The sequence below is a fragment of the Cenococcum geophilum genome, assembly GCF_001692895.1.
Source record: "Cenococcum geophilum 1.58 unplaced genomic scaffold K441scaffold_62, whole genome shotgun sequence".
In the NCBI taxonomy this organism is placed as follows: domain Eukaryota; kingdom Fungi; phylum Ascomycota; class Dothideomycetes; order Gloniales; family Gloniaceae; genus Cenococcum; species Cenococcum geophilum.
Window position 1 is genome coordinate 625,267 of NW_027137620.1, and position 15,897 is coordinate 641,163.

General features: G+C 39.6%; 3 protein-coding genes across 3 annotated transcripts; 1 reads left to right on the plus strand and 2 right to left on the minus strand.

Moving 5' to 3' along the window:
* Positions 1-7,844: 7,844 nt before the first annotated feature.
* On the minus strand, positions 7,845-8,561 carry K441DRAFT_681491 (uncharacterized protein; the record flags this gene model as incomplete). The annotated part of the gene is made up of 3 exons (XM_067651479.1): positions 7,845-7,993; positions 8,056-8,252; positions 8,314-8,561. The coding sequence occupies 3 exons, from the start codon at positions 8,559-8,561 to the stop codon at positions 7,845-7,847; spliced, it is 594 nt and encodes a 197-aa protein (XP_067498395.1).
* A 2,254-nt stretch (positions 8,562-10,815) lies between these two features.
* On the minus strand, positions 10,816-11,959 carry K441DRAFT_668366 (N-terminal nucleophile aminohydrolase). Its single transcript, XM_067649993.1, has 4 exons — positions 11,813-11,959; positions 11,146-11,761; positions 10,899-11,051; positions 10,816-10,835 (listed from the first exon to the last, which is right to left on the minus strand). Exons 1-3 carry the CDS (start codon positions 11,879-11,881, stop codon positions 11,011-11,013), a joined length of 726 nt encoding a protein of 241 aa, XP_067498396.1. The 5' UTR covers positions 11,882-11,959; the 3' UTR covers positions 10,816-10,835; positions 10,899-11,010.
* Positions 11,960-14,207: 2,248 nt separating this feature from the next.
* K441DRAFT_668370 (uncharacterized protein) lies at positions 14,208-14,725 on the plus strand. The gene is made up of 3 exons (XM_067649994.1): positions 14,208-14,301; positions 14,366-14,422; positions 14,487-14,725. Exons 1-3 carry the CDS (start codon positions 14,279-14,281, stop codon positions 14,602-14,604), a joined length of 198 nt encoding a protein of 65 aa, XP_067498397.1. The 5' UTR covers positions 14,208-14,278; the 3' UTR covers positions 14,605-14,725.
* The last annotated feature ends 1,172 nt before the right edge of the window (positions 14,726-15,897 follow it).

Here is a 15,897-nt window from a genome sequence, read left to right on the forward strand (position 1 = left end):
TGCCTATATCTCTATAAGGTAAGATTTAAACTACTTAAGTGCTTTTCCTAATAAGAATAGTCCTATGTAGGCTATCCGATCCACGGGTGTAGGTAACTTTACTCCCTCTTATAAGACTTTAAAGTGTATCTGCGTAAGGAATCCTTTAAGCTTTAACCTCTCTCCTATAAATCTCTTAATTAATAATAGCTTAATCTTTACTACTCCTATCCTATTAAGTCTTTTTTTTAACACTATATAATTAGCTATTAGCTAGTTAACTATTTCCTATAGTTATCCGACCGTTATAGGTTGCTATAAGTTAGTATCTACTATACTAGTATTACCTCCTATCCTTAAAGTAGTTGCTGCCGTTAATGGCGTCGTGGTGGCTGCTTTTGGTGGCATATTATTTGACTTTTTATATTAATACCGTAACTAGGTAGTAATTGTGTAACGGAATCTTGTAGCAGGAACTATGGTGGGCTCGTTATTAGGCTAGGTGTATAGGAAATGTAAGTATAAAAGTTAATAATGTAATAATAACTGGTGGAGTGGTTGCCTAATAGATTAACTCTAATTATATTCTAAGAATTACTATAAGGAAGGAATTATCTAGGTAGGGACTAAGGGTCCTTAAATACACAACCGTACTCCTATAAAATCCTTCTTATACGTAATATATGTGTGCTCTGTCTACTCTGTTATAGATTACACAGATTATATAGATTATATAGATTATATTATATAACCTTAGTTACTATTCCTCGTTATATAGTTCTATTGGCTCTATCCTAGACCGTACCTAAATTAACTAACTAGCTTCTTCCGTCTTTTCTCCAAGTAGTCGTAATATTGTACTTAAAGCGTCCGTAATATAATAGACGCAAGAATCTATAATCTTAGAAAGGCTTAGGACTAGTTCTAGCCTTTAAATCCTTAAATTCGTAGAAGAGTTTTATTTAAGATTTAGGACCAGTTCTAACCTTAAAAGACAGCTCCCTTTAGTATAAGTAGCACTAGTATAGTAGCTTATCTCTTTTTAGTAGAATACCTAGCTGCTCTGTGATATAACAGTAAAGTTAACTACTAATTAGTGTTAGTTATATAAGGTAATATTATATAGCTATAGTTCGTAGATAGTATAATAATTAATTCTATATATCTTCTATAAGGGAGGGTGAGGAGCTTAAGGCTCCTCGCTACGCTAGTGCCGCGGCAACACGTAACGGTAACTTGCCGTACGTAACGGCAACTTGCCATATATAACAGCAATATGCCTTATATGGTGACCACTTGCCTTTATTCCCAACAACTATACTAACTTAGTTACTATACACCTTTTACGTTGTTAAATATCTTTAATATTAACCTAACCTATAATCTAATCGATCTTAGGATTATATTTTTATAACTAAAGTATTCCTAATACTACCTTATCCCGTTCTAATAGTAGGATATTAAATAATATCTTAATTAGTCTTTCTTTAATGATTATTTAAATAGGTCCTATTTTAGGATTAATAATACCTCCTCTATAGGCTATTGGATCTCGTAAAATTATTACTAATAGATAAAGGTACTCCTTCTATCTATAAGGTAGTCCTATCCTTTTAACTACTATTAGTAAGATATAGTTTTTTTTATTACTCTACTATCTATTAATACTTTAAACTACTAATCTTACTAATTAACTTATAAATTTAGGTATTGTCCTTAAATTCCTTTAAGGGTCTAAGGCTTTACTACTAGCTCCCTTTAGTTTTATAGGCCTCTACTTTTCCTAACTATTAGCTACTTAATTCTATTATACTTAGCTTATTCTTTAGCTAATACCTAGTTTACTTTTTGTCTTTAATATACCATAAATATATATTCTTTAGGCATTCCTACTACTATTATCTATCTAAGTATTGTTCGGTAAGGAATTTTTTTAGTTAAAGTATTAAGTCTCCTAATTCCTAAACTTTTATTAGATACTAGCTATATATATACTTAATATTTCTATATTATTGCTCCTCTAGCGCCTAATATATTCTTATAGGGTACTTCTAATTATTCTCTTTTAAATTTTATATATATCGTATATATAATCTATATATACGATCTATAGTAATATATAGTATACTAAGTACTTTAGGCTAACTTTTAGCTTATCTTCCTCCTTAAGTTTAAACCTTTGCCGTATAGACCTAAATATTATAACTTTATTCGCGGGTACCAAGATACGCTTCTCGCTTCTTTAGTCCTCTAACTATATCTCTAAATCCTTTAATATTATAATTAAGGCTCCCTTACTATGGTTTATAGCCTTCTTTATAATTAGGTAGTTTTAAATAACTCATTCGTCTAACTATATATAAAAATCCTCCTACTTATTATTATGTCGCTATCTATACTACTTTTAGTATAACTTCTTAAGTATATACAGCTTACTCGTAAGGAAATATCTTCTTATTACTATATTATAATAGCCCTTTATATATCGTTCTTTAAACCTAATAGGAATCCCTAGACCCTCCCCTTATTCTAGTTTATTTAACTATTTTACTCTTAGCGTACCTACCCTTAGCCTATTAGTAATTCTTTATATAGGTGCTCTGTCCCTTATACGACCTAGTATACTAGATCTTTAGTCTAGTTTTTACTCTTACTATATAAGGATTATCTACCTAAACTGCTTTATAGTTTCTTTTTTTTCTTACCTTATAAGTAGATCTTTAAAGTCTTTTTACTTCTTAGTCCTATTATTAATCTCCCTAATAGTCCTTATTTATATTATAAAGTTTTAGTCCTATAAGACTCTTAATCCTAAGCTTACTTCTTTCTTAAGTTATACTCTAGCCTTAGTTTAACTAGGCTTCTATAATATTCTTATTTTATTTTAAGAGTTTTAAATTTTACTTATCTTATCTTAAGAGTTTTATACCTCTAGGAAACTCTATCCTATACTTATTTATATACTTCTAAACTAAGCTACTACTCTAATCTATCGGTTTTTATCCGTTATAGGTCCTTAAGCGTATCTTATCTCTTCTTAGGAATTTTACGCTTATAGCCTTTTGCCTTTATTAAGTAGTAAGCTAGCACTAGTAGTTATCTACTTACTTAATCCTTTTTATTAGATATTTCTCCTTCTATTTTATAAAGCAATAAATGCCATATCTAATAGTATTATAATTTCTATTACTAATCCTTGCTTTAACGTAATCCATTACTAAGTGGCGCTTACTACTATGTGGTCCCCCCACTAAAACTTACGGCGCGAAAAATACGAGTTACTTAACCACAAATAATTATATTTAGTATAGCTATTTACTAGCTAGTTGCCTAGGGCACGTACGTGCTGTGTGTTCTGTCGATTGGCACATGCTGCACTTGCGTAGTGCTCATTACGGTCGCTCGGCTGCTGCCTCTACTACCCCCTCTACTGCCTCCTTTTGGGCAGCTTGTGTACAAGAGGCCCCTTCTGCTCCTAATAGAACACCCCCTCTAGCTATATACGTGCGCTTCTTTGCCCTCTTCCTTTTTTAGCGCTGGTTTTCCATATATAGCTTTTCATTTTTGCTTATAAGTAGCACAGCGCTTAATACCGCCATTTCGCACCCCTTAATAAGTTGGCTAAGGGCTTATTCTATTAGACTTGGTAGGCTATATATATACTACTTAAAATAGCGCTTTAGTAAGACTGTCTACTTTTATAGCTTAGTAATATTATAAAGTATTTCGGCTATCTAAGATAGTAAACGGCGTTAGGGTAATGGTATCTAATATTCGGCCTATAGCTGCAATAGCACGCGATTGAGGCTGTATAGAACAAGGCTAGTAGCTACAAATCCTGCCTATATATTATTCTAATATAATGCTGCCCGCCTAGCCTGTCTATATAGTAGTAGGAACTCGTACTTATTAATATAGTTAACGCCACGGCCTATAAGCTGTTTAATAAGGCGTTTATATAATTGCTTAAGAACCGAGAAACAGCCTACATCTAGCGGCTGTAGTAGATGCGATAAATATGCTATTATATAGAGGATAACTATCTAGTAATCTAAGCAGAACTAATCAAATTTAGGTAATATATAGCTATTATGGCCATCTAGTACTAGTAGCTAATGCGTACTAACCGTGCGATCCTTTATATGCTTATAAAATAGAAATAGCTAAATTAGGCTAATCTTATTTATTATCTAACTATTATTACTAACACTAATTAACCAGTTGTATAGTATAATACTATCCTTATACTAGGCAGCCTAGTGCATTACTACCTTAAAGATAATAAGTAGTGGAATTATAACCCCTAGGGCATTAATACACTTAACAATTATAACCCATTCTTAATTACCTAGCTATACTATTCTAGGCTAGCTAGTATAGTTAGTTCTAGTAACAACTTTTATAGTTGTAATAATACCTATCTAGAAGCCACTCTTATTAAAATTCTAAGTATCCTTATTAAGAATCCTATATTATATCTTTATATCTTAAATATATTTAAACTAGCCCTAAATAAGCGTATGGACTTCGCATTTAGCTTATTAATAATTATACTTACAATTATATTTGGATTTTAGATTATTATAGCGATTAATAAATCTTAATACCTAATTTAGGCCAACTAGTAATAGGGTAGCTAATTTAACGCGCTATGTAGCTAGAATACCAGCCATCTACCGTATAGTTACGATTCTGGGTGGCATACCGCGTTAATCCATTAATAGAATCCACTGCTTAAGACTTTCTTCTTACATAGATGTAAGAAGGCTGTTTAACGCATAAGAACCGCGTTTTGGTTATATACCGGCAGCGCGTTATATAGCTGTTGTTAGGAAAACATCAGATATATTCGCGGCGGTTTTAAGGGCTGTAATTTGGCCCTACTTGTAGGCGTTAAGAGCAAGAGCTAATCTGCCCTCTCTATGCAAGGCTTCTTATTGTTGTGGTGTGGCTATTATAGTAGTAGTTATAGAACGGGTCGCGTTTTAGTGGTGGGGGACATAGTGGTAAGCGCCACTTGGTAGTGGATCACGTTATAGCGGTTTTAGTCTCTACTTCTAATATAACTATTTTAAGGTTTATATACTCCTAGTAAGCTGCTTTTATTGCCTTATTATTAGTAAATATTTTACCTATATTAAACTTATTGTCTTTAATATCCAATCTGTATAATAGTTTATTAGTTTCTCTAAACTCTAGTATTTTCGGCTTCTATAGCTAATAGCTTACGCTATACTTAGCGTTTTTATAAACTTAGTATACGTTATTATAATAAAACGCGAAATAATTAATTAAACATTTTTTTATTCCTTATAGTTTACTATTATCCCTCTATATATATATACTATCTACTAGTCTAGTTTCCTTTACTATATAGCTATACTAACTACCTCTATAGTCTTTAGCAAAATAACCCTATTTTTTATGGTTTATATAAGCTCTATCTTTAAACTATTTTTCTTACTATAGAGTCCGCTTAAATATCTTCTACTACTAAAATCCCTAGTTTAGCCTTTACTTCCTAAACCTATAATTACTTAATCCTTATTCTCTAGGTTTTTATAGTCTTTTTATTTATCTTTTATAGGTTTCTTTAGTACCGCTTAGGTCTATTAGCTCTATATTATACTATAGTTTTTAACTTTAACTCTATTATTACGTACTTTACGCCTTATATAACTATGGAACTCTATTTTAACCCTTTTTAGTCTGTTCCCTTTAGTAGATCCTATTATTAATCTTAATTACTTAATTAATTAGTTCCCTTAGGGTATCCGCATCTTCTATTAAAATAATTACGTTTTAGACTTTTACTTTAAGTCCCTATTTATACTATGCTATAAGTGCCTTATTATTATATTTAACTTATATAGCTAATATCTAAAACTATATTATATAATTAATTGTTAAGGTTCGCTATATTGAGTTTTAAAGCTTTTATTCTACTATAGTAGTTACTTTTAAGTCTTTAAATACTTATATTAGGCATTTCGTAAACCTATTCTAACTAGTAAATATATACCGTACCTCCTAGTTAGTAGTTGCTATGCCGCTTTTTTATACCTTTATAAGATAAGGTTTAAACTACTTAAGTGCCCTTCCTATTAGGAACAATCCTATATAGGCTATTTAATCTATAGGTATTACTAGCTTCGCTCCTTTTTATATAACCTTAAAGTGTATTTATATAAGGAATCCCTTAAGTTTTAACTTCTTGCCTAAGAATTGCTTAATAGATAATAGCTTAACCTTTACTACTTTAATCCCATTAATCCTTTCTTTAAGTATCCTATTATTATCTATTAATTAATTAACTATTACTTATAGTTATCCAACCGTAACTAGTTAAGAGTTAGTATTTACTATACTAATATTATTACCTAATTCTAAAGTAGTTGCTACCATTAACGGCGTTATAACTAGTACTTTTAGTAGCATATTATTTGACTTCCTTTACTATAACCTTAGTAGTAAATGTATAACAAAGCCTTATAGGAAATACTATAGTAGACTTATTAATAGGCTAGGTATATAGGTATAGAATAGTTAATAACAATAATATAACTAGTGGAGTAGTTGCCTAATAAATTAACTCTAATTATATTCTAAGATTTACTATAAAAAAGAGAACTATCTAGGTAGGGACTATAGTCCTTTAAGTATATTAGTACGTTAGTATATTAGTATATTATATTCCTATATTCCTACATTTCTATATTTCAAACTTATAATGTAACCAGCTACGTAACTTAGCTACCCCTTATCCTATAGCTTAATTAGTTTTAGCGCCTTTTATACTATCTTAACCAACTTATTTATATCTCTTCTTAGTAGTTATACTACTATTAATATAAGGTCCGTAATAGAGTTACCTAAAGAACTATAGGATAGAACTAAGTAAATAAAAGGATATAAAAGAGCTACATTATCTAAAAGCCGCCAGTCTAATACCTTTTATACTATCCCGTTAAGCAGATAAAAGTGGTTTTATTTAACTAGAATAGAGTCTCTTTATTTACTATCTTAGGTTTATAGTAAGGGTAAGGAAGTTATATAGTTACTAGCCGTACCTTTATTTTAAAGATAGGGAGAAGTAAGGAGTTTTAAAGGTTGTTAGGGGATAATAACTTAGGTAAAGAAGGTATATAGTAGTATAATTTAGCCCCCTAGGTTTAATATCTAGATTGGGTATAGCTTTGGGAGAGCTTAGGCCTTTTATAGTTATATAAATCGGTTTAAAGCCCTAGAGTTTTTAATAACTTAGATAAGGGCGATAGATATATAGTTTTCCTTTAATATACTCTTTTCTTCTCTCTTTACTAACTACTTATTTACTAACTGATTTAAACTAATAGTACTATAACTTCCTATCTATAAAAGCCTATATCCTTCTACACTATTATAATTAAAGTTCTTTTAATATAACTAACTTTTTACAATATTAAATTTTATATTTAAAATTATATTTAAAAACTCTTAATATTAATATAGTTATAGTAAGTTAAAGTTAACGGATTTTTAGTAGTTAATAAGGTGTCTAGCTTAGGTAGCCGTCTCGTCTAGGTAGCTATTACGTTATATAAATATCAGCCTAAGACCTAATTTAAAGTCATTTGCCTAAAGCGATAGTGTTGAATAAAGATCCCCGCGCCACGTTTTAGGAAAGTCACACTAGGCATAGAGTGGTACATCACGAAAGTTACTACAATATCATTAATTAAGAGTAGCTTTATGGCTACCTTTTGTTCATTTTTTGTTTTAGTATTCCAATAGCCTTCTGAGTGCCATGAAGCTGAAATACTCCCTATGGCTAAGCCATCCCAGTCGATCGTAACTACTCGCTCTCGTCAAGACACGCCATATCATCAAACCGGAGAAAGTCCCAATTTTGTACGAAATACGGGCAGTATCAGATTCCTCTCCGCAACCGACGCATTCGCAATGTTGGGGGCAACAGCCGGCCATATCCCTTGTGGGATTTGCAAGAATTCGCAGAGGGCTCGGATGTGGCGACCTAGTTGATTTAGTTTTAGTAAGATTCTTTCTTCAGCATCAGGAGAGAGGCATATCGCTTACGTGACCTGAGTCCATTGAGCGCATTCACATCAGCTGGGAATAGCCATGTGCCAGCCTGGGCGCCGTAATTCTGGTTTGCATGTGCTCCGAGCCACGTCGCGAAGTCTTGGTTTGTGTCCTCATGTACTATTGGACTCAAGGGTGCAGTCAGGGTGATGACCCGCATGTTTTCCACTCTGGCTTCTGCATTTGCCCGGCTGTAAGGAAGAGTATGTCAGCATAGTTTTCCGGCAAGCCTGGGCTTTAAGACCTGATTACCTCGCTGTGACCTGAGCAGCATGTCTGGTGGCACCATCTTGTGTCTGCCTCCGTAAGGCTTGGATCTGTTGTGACAGTAGAACATTCGTTGGTTGATTTGCCATTCGTCCTACTTCTTGCTGGACTGTAGAGAAACATGCTTCCAAGGTCGTGCATTCGGCTGAGATGGCCAACAGTGATTGGCGAATATTTCCAAATGCAGTGTTTAGGGCAGCATAATCTGGCTGAGGGGGATTAGGTGGGTTCATTGTTAAAGCTGCTCTGATCGATGTGTCGATAGTGACCTGATATGGTATGAGCAGAAGAGGTAGAGGTAGAGGTGATGGACCTTGGAAAGGCGTGAAGGTGAGACTTAAATGAGGAGAAAAAATAAGTAGGTGAAGGACCCCCGCCGCTTTGGTCGATCTAGTGAAGTGAAATTACTTCAGTTCACTTCTAGACGAGATAGTACACATTACAACACCACAGAAAAGCAAAGGCGATAACATTTGCGACGAAGATCTTTAAAGAGTGATCTACTAAACTGCATTGCATAGTAGCATGTTTCTTACTCAGGACTTCCAATTCCTGCGTCACTGCAATTCTCCCTGGCACCAGGCACTTAATGTCGGACAGACAAGTCACTCACGTATTTCTTGAAATCGGTCCGAAGAAAGCCAAGATTTTTCTTGCAACTGTCAATCTAAGTAGATTGGGATTCCATACGAAGTTGCAGCGGAAGCGCGGCAAGATTGAACACATCTATGTTTTAGGCCAGATCCCAAGCGTGGACGGAGCGCTGGAGCCAGTCTCTCGCAGCGTACCGTCGAGTCCGGAAATCTAGGCTGCATTTGCGCACACTTCATGACTAAATGACTGACGGCCGGATACGACCTTTCACAGAGTTTTGTGGAGTTAAATTTCAGAAGTCTTGGCGTGGATACGAATTTTCATGGTGTTTTGGAAAACTTTGGCGTTGGCAGTTTCTTCTTATGGAATAAATATTTCGTTTAGTACTAATTGGCTACACATCTCAATAACCATGTCTTCAGTTTTCATCTTCTACTCCATATTGAGCGTCTTTCAAAGTCTAGCCCCCGTGTCGACCTGAATCAGGTTATCTTATCACCGACTCAGCTGCCTCCCATTGACTCAGTCATTGACTCAATCATTGACTCGATCATCGACTCAGTCACCTACCCCTTGTTTCCATTGCCACCCCCCTACCCCCTTCTCGTTCTCATTTCCTACACCTTTCCTATGTATATATAGAGGCTCTAGAGCCACCATTCAATAGACAGAGTCCTCAATCTTTTCTTACAATCGGTGCACGGACGTCCGATTGACACCCCGCAATACGTCCCATTTTATCCTACTCCGTGAATAGCATATGCATTTCTTGAGTCCGGTGGTAGCTAAATACGAACTCAAGCCTTTCCCTAGTTCTGCCGGTATGATTGTTAGTGTTTTTAGGCGATCGCTGAGATAATACTCTACTCCAGGATGGAAAATGGGAGGTTTACTTGTGCCCACATGATTATGCACCTTGGAGACTCACGGTGCCGGGCAGACGAATAGATTCAGGTAAAACTCATGCGCTTGCTCTACTCTAGACGAAACTCTAGACAGCTAACGGCGCCTAGGCTCAGCCTTGCAATATTCCGTGCAGCTTTGACCACCTGTTATTAGCTCATCTAACACGCCGCATGATCTAAATTTCTCAAAAAGAGGGCAAATGCGCGAAGGACATGTGGGAAGATGTGGTGGCGAGAGGCAAGATCCTTGTATGTGCATGATGCATGTGGTGGCTGTACGGTTGCCTTTTTTTCATGGCCTACTAATGTGGCACATGGCTACGTGGGTCACTTTGGTCCATGACTAGGGTCTAGATTGAGGGGAGTTGAGCGTAAAACGGGTTAGGCGTTTTTAGAATAGCATTAGGCTATTTCAACTGAACCTGGATATCCTCAAGGCCCTTATAAAATCCCCTAGGAGCAACCTGAAGCCATTTAGGACAGAGTAAGAAAGCCGGCAACGTTTTAATTAAGTTAAACGAGATCCTCGAGCTTAGCAGCCAGTTTGTGACACGGGTGATTGCGATAGAACCTCTTGGCGTGGGTTTTATTGCGTCACTTCCAGATTCGCTTCGACTTCGGGCTAGAACGGTTGTAGGAGAGGGAACGACGGGGACTTGGAGAACTTTGTTTCCTCTTGGCGGTGCTGGCAGACAGGAGGTTAATGCTGCTGCATTTGGAGGAGCATGAGGTGAGTGGGCTCTATTTCTATTGTTTGCTATTACCCGGGAGTTGAGTGGGCGGGTTTGGGGTCAGAAAGAGGGGTGGAGGCATTAAGTTTTGGTATCTCTTCTGCGTTAGGTGTTTTATTTTTTAGTTTTGCGTTTCATTTGGCATTGGGAATAATCCATTGAATTTTTCTCGCTGATATCTTATGAATAGTGAGTCATTAGTCCTCCGTGGCCTTGTTCATGTATAGACTGGATTTCGGAAAGGAAGTATTGTAACAAGGCATCACTCTTCAGTTAAGTATTGAAACTCTATGTCAGGAACCTATCGATACCCAAAACTCACAGATGCATCCCTTTATAGTTAACTCAATACTCATCTTTAAACACCATGCACCTCTGTTTTCCTTCGTCGTCAACCCAAGCTCTGAACATGCCACCACAATTAAAGTCTGCTACGATAGTGCTCTCAGAACCTACAAGCTCAATACCGATGATCCCACCTTCTCCTTCACCGGTATTACCCCAGCGCTCTCCTGCTGACTTTTGGAGTTCCCCACCAGATCCAGCAACTCGAGAGATAGCAACTGCTAATGGAAGATTTGGAGTAGAGAATCGAGAAATGGCCGCTGCAGTCCGGACGGCGCTTACTCGGAGGAATGAATCACCATTGCCAGTGCCGGACATGGCCACTGCATGGCGGCGAGTTGAAACTGGCTGCTCTGAGTACGGCTTTGTGGATGTTTGGGGGTGGGATGAAGACGAGGCAATAGAAACTGAAGGAAAGCAGCCGGCTATGAAGCCTGGGAGATTACCGCGGGAAAGCTTGTCTATTGATGATGAGGGATGAGGCGGCTGAATGATGGGCTGATAGAGCATCTGAGGTGGTGATATCTCTTCAAACCACTCCTCAGCCCAGAATCCGGCGCCAAGTGTCGGGGTATCCCCGATGCGGCCAGGTAACTTATTCGTGAGGCCGCCCGTCGATGTTGCTACACAAACCGTCCCGAAACTATCAAGCACTACTGCTCCAACGGTTCCCTGTGGCAAATATTCCTTTCCATCCCAAGATGGATCTTTCTCTGATCCTCGATATGCAGGTTTAGTTACGCTAGAATTATTTGGCCAGGCTGAGAAGGGATCATGAAACTGCGCAATCGATGATACTAGTTCCTGCCCAACTTTCAGCCCTCTCTGGTGTTCATCCCACCTCCTCTGCGTAAAGAAGTATGTCTGCTCGACCATTTCAAGACCCCACTCCTTCGCTAAACTCTCCAGATATTCCCCAGAAAGTTGACAGTGTCCTTGAGCACCTCCTCCGTCTCCAAGCTCTCCTCGTAAAAGCATTTCTCGTGCCAGTTTAATGGGGTTTTTTACATGAGTCAGCAGCATACATCCAACGCCGCGCTTGCGCGGCCCGTTTGATACCATAATGCTGGATTCGAGCTCATTAGTCCCAGCGCGCGTGAAGACCGCGCCTTTGCCGGCATTGAAGAGAGGGTCGTCTTCCAATAGCGAAACGGCATGGGTGGCAACATCGAGAGCAGTAGCTTGTGGTTTGTCAAGGAACGAGGAGGCTGAGGAGGTTACGGTGAGGAGGGATTTACGATACGCAGCGTGGGCTGCCGGTGTAAGGTTTGCGCGGGAAATATTGCCAGCGCCGCCATGGATGATTATTCGGGGTTGTATCTTAGATGAATTTGACGACATTGCAGCGCTAGAATAGGAAAGCGAAGAGAAGAAACCTTGAGAGAGCAGAATGAATTAGATCTAAGATATTTGGGATGGAAGATGGTACAAGGGAGATAAGCGTTAGGAATGTTTTCTTGCTTATCGCCGCGAGGTTATCTCAATGTATGGCTCGTTTAAAGACATAAAAACCAGTCTACCAAACCTATACCGTAGATCCTCACTTATTATCACCATTCTAGGTGTTTGTATCACGAAGCTGGTGATGTGATGGAGCTTGTAGTGTTGAGGTGGTGACAACTGATAAGGATTTGGTAAGTGGTACAGTCCCATGAACCGAGACTTTCAATACAGCCCTAAACTCCTTTTGGAGAGCTTTGGAGATCAAAATAATGGCCAAGTCCACATCTTAAACCCACAAACTTCAACCGTCGAGTCATCTAGGGAAATGCCTAAATAGGGACGTTAACCAAAACCAAGCACCAGGGCTCGGTGACCCTTCCAGAATGTGTGCTCCGGTCCGTGCGCCTTTCTACTTGCGGATATCTCTTCTCAACCTCGAACGCAGCGTTACGGCGTCAGTATTTGCGTGACATGAGTAGGCTTGCCTGTCTGCTCTGACCTCTGTCGGTCAAGTCCACAGATTTATCTCTGCTCGGTCTAGCTCACCACAAGAAGCGAGAGAGCCAGAAAGCACCCAGTGTGATCCGGTCTATACTCGAGCACAACATCTACAACATCTCCATGATATTGCATTCACTGCCGCTATTCGCGATGTGCTGCCAGAGGATGGTTGGGTAGCCGGGCTCGGGGTTTCTTCAAGTGACCTGCTTTGTTCCGCCTGACAACGAACCAACCTTTTGACTATATTTCAATTCTTTTCAAATGCTACACACTGTAGCAGGTACTATATTTACTTACCACAACATTTTCAAGAGCTTCATTCCAGTATCACCAACCGTTGAACACTGCTCGGTCATCAGATCTCCTCGAGGCAAGCTAAAGTCACCTGCACACAGCTATGATGCTACCTCCCTAGCTTGAACAAACCATGACTCCTATTATTCGGTTTCTCAAGTCATCTTTGAAGAATTCTATCTCTGAATATAACCCGACTGTTCTTCTTTTTCATATCCAGTTTAGAGCTCGTGTTGTCATTATACTTTTCCTAGATATGTTCTTACCTTCTGCATCCACGGTTCTAATCCAGCAGCCGTACCGGTACCATGCGGGGTTGGTGCAACGCCGCTGTAATGTTTCACAACCTTGTCCAACCATCAACTTAATCGATCTTGACGGAGCATGACAAGTGTTTGCAAGCCCTTTCCCGATGCCCCTCATGGTGACGGTCTGTCATGTACCTTGGTCAAGAGCCACGAAGCATCTCATATCAAATCATAGCATACCGTCTTTTTGTGTAACGTAGGGCTAGAACATCATGACCTAGCTAAATTTCACTGCTGCCAACAAAACAGCTCTGACACATGTGCATTGTCGTTGAATCCGAGGCCTGAGAGACCCTGAGGTATTATTCCAGGACGTGGCTTCCTGCGGAAACCGCAACCATGCTTGCCATTTGCGGCAAAAGGACATCGAACTCCATTCCAATTTCCTCAACGTATAAGAAGGGACCACTGCTGTGGCGAACACCTTGCCGACATAAAAAGAGGGCGACTACCCACCATTCTCCTTCCATAACCGTTTTGGAATTCATTTTCAGACCCCATTCACGTTAGCAAACAAATCCATTCACAAGATCACGGCTCAGATTCGTACACCAAAACCCTCCGATTAGACCCTATTGAAATGTACCGTTCAATCCTCGGCGCCGCTTTCTTGGGGCTTGTAGCCATTTGCCATGCGTTGCCCGCCTCCTCTTTCAGGAAAATTGTCGTTGGGAGTGCCCAAGATACATGCCAGGTGAGTCTACCGCTAAAAACTTTGACAAACCGTAAATAGTACTAAGTGGAGTTGTGGCAGGTTACATTGAGCACCGATGTCAATTTTGGAGGTGAAGGCGTGGTCACTACAGGTCCAGCTGGTCAATGTGTTTCAATGGCACAGATTGGCCTAGATTAGTCAGTAACACTACCACATTGTCGCTCTCGCAATCTCTATCTTCTTACTTACAATCATCCGCAGTATCAATTCCGTGTCTTCCTTCAGCATCGATGATGGTTGCATTTGCACCTTGGTCACGTACGTCCACTCACGGCGAAGATCCACCTCCAAAAGTTTCTGCGCTAACGCTGATCATTTGCAGAAACGCCAACTGTTACAATATTGGCCAAGGACTCCATTTAGTCTCACCTGGAGAACCAAACCTGGCTAGTCGCCCTAGCTGGAACGACGATGTCGGGAGCTACCTCTGCAACCGGTAAACAACCTCATTCAGGCCCATTTCCTTCTTAGACGTCGAAAATTTTTAGGCATATCGGGCTGGATAAATTGAGATGGGAGTGGCGGAAAAGTTGAATAGGTTCTGATGGCGTTTGGATGATTCATTCTTGCCTTTGCTTTTCTTTGAGTGCATAGCCTACTCAGTCGTTAGCCCTTCATCCTAATACTTCTTGCTGTTCTAACTCATATCGATCCTTGTGAGCGTGGGTTCTTGGGTAAACACTACATTGTTTCAGCCAAGCCAGGGTCTTTGGGGGACTTCGTCCTTTCCTAACCTTAGATCTACATAGCACCCACCTTTAAATCGGCGTAAATACCTACTGATCTAGCGGCTGCTTGCAAAGCGTACGCATACTTTCCACACTTGCCATCTGCGCTTCCCTGATGACTGGAACATCCGTATACGTAAATCTTGCTTCCGCATTAGCAACATACTGACTGGCAATCAGCACGCCACCTCGCCAAATCCAAGTATAGTAACGCATACGCATACGTTACGGCCTCCAACGTGCCTTTCTCCGTCTGCATCATGATACTCCATTTATACGGCTGAATATTCGACTGCGGATCCACACAGTGCGCTAGTTTCTCAACCACTCTACTCGTCGGATCATGCAACCCGATCTGCTCAGTCCCGACATTGACCATCCCGCCCGCACGCTTGCCCTTGTCTGCGATGATGTACTGCGTGAGGTTGTCGCTGAAAGACCTGCATGCAGTTCAGGCCGCGGCCCGCCATGTACCCCAGCCAGTCCGGAATATGCCGGCTCTGGATGATGCGTTTGGAGATAGTGTGCCCATTATAAATTCAGCGTACGGCCATATCTCGGTGGTCCTGGACGCGCGGCAGTCGTCACGGTGGGGTGAAGCAGCTTGCTGATGTGGATATGGCCGCCGAGCTCCCACGTCACGGAGTCGTCTTTCTCCTTTATCTGCAGCGAGCCCGGCGGGTAGTAGTCGTCAATGTCCTGGCCTTTGTTGCACAGTAGGATGCGTGTGCTTTTTTTTCCCTTCATCGCTGAACTTCCTGTATACCAGCAGCGTTTTGGATGAGGCCCCCGTCGATGATCCCGTCTCTTTTGCTCGCATATGAAGCTCCACATGTGGAAACTCTCACCAGTTTTGCCTTGGTTCGGATCGTGAAGCCGTACTCGTTGAAGCGATCACCAGGCAGATGCTTCTCCGCATGGCCCGCTCATACTCAACCAGAATCGGACCCTTGGCAGGCTAACTGGTCCGGCATTGTTTCTGTGGCCCAGGAACCTGTTATGGCT

What these genes read in the sequence shown, in the direction of transcription:
- K441DRAFT_668366 (XM_067649993.1), bottom strand. Translation starts at nt 11,881, where the DNA reads ATGCTTTTACGAGGAGAGCTTGGAGACGGAGGAGGTGCTCAAGGACAC. An exon ending in GTCAACTTTCTGGGGAATAT is followed by an intron (nt 11,762 to 11,812) that starts CTGGAGAGTTTA and finishes GAGCAGACATAC; the next exon opens with TTCTTTACGCAGAGGAGGTG. An exon ending in AGCGGCCATTTCTCGATTCT is followed by an intron (nt 11,052 to 11,145) that starts CTACTCCAAATC and finishes CTGGGGTAATAC; the next exon opens with CGGTGAAGGAGAAGGTGGGA.
- K441DRAFT_668370 (XM_067649994.1), top strand. Translation starts at nt 14,279, where the DNA reads ATGGCACAGATTGGCCTAGATTA. An exon ending in GCACAGATTGGCCTAGATTA is followed by an intron (nt 14,302 to 14,365) that starts GTCAGTAACACT and finishes AATCATCCGCAG; the next exon opens with TATCAATTCCGTGTCTTCCT. An exon ending in TGCATTTGCACCTTGGTCAC is followed by an intron (nt 14,423 to 14,486) that starts GTACGTCCACTC and finishes GATCATTTGCAG; the next exon opens with AAACGCCAACTGTTACAATA.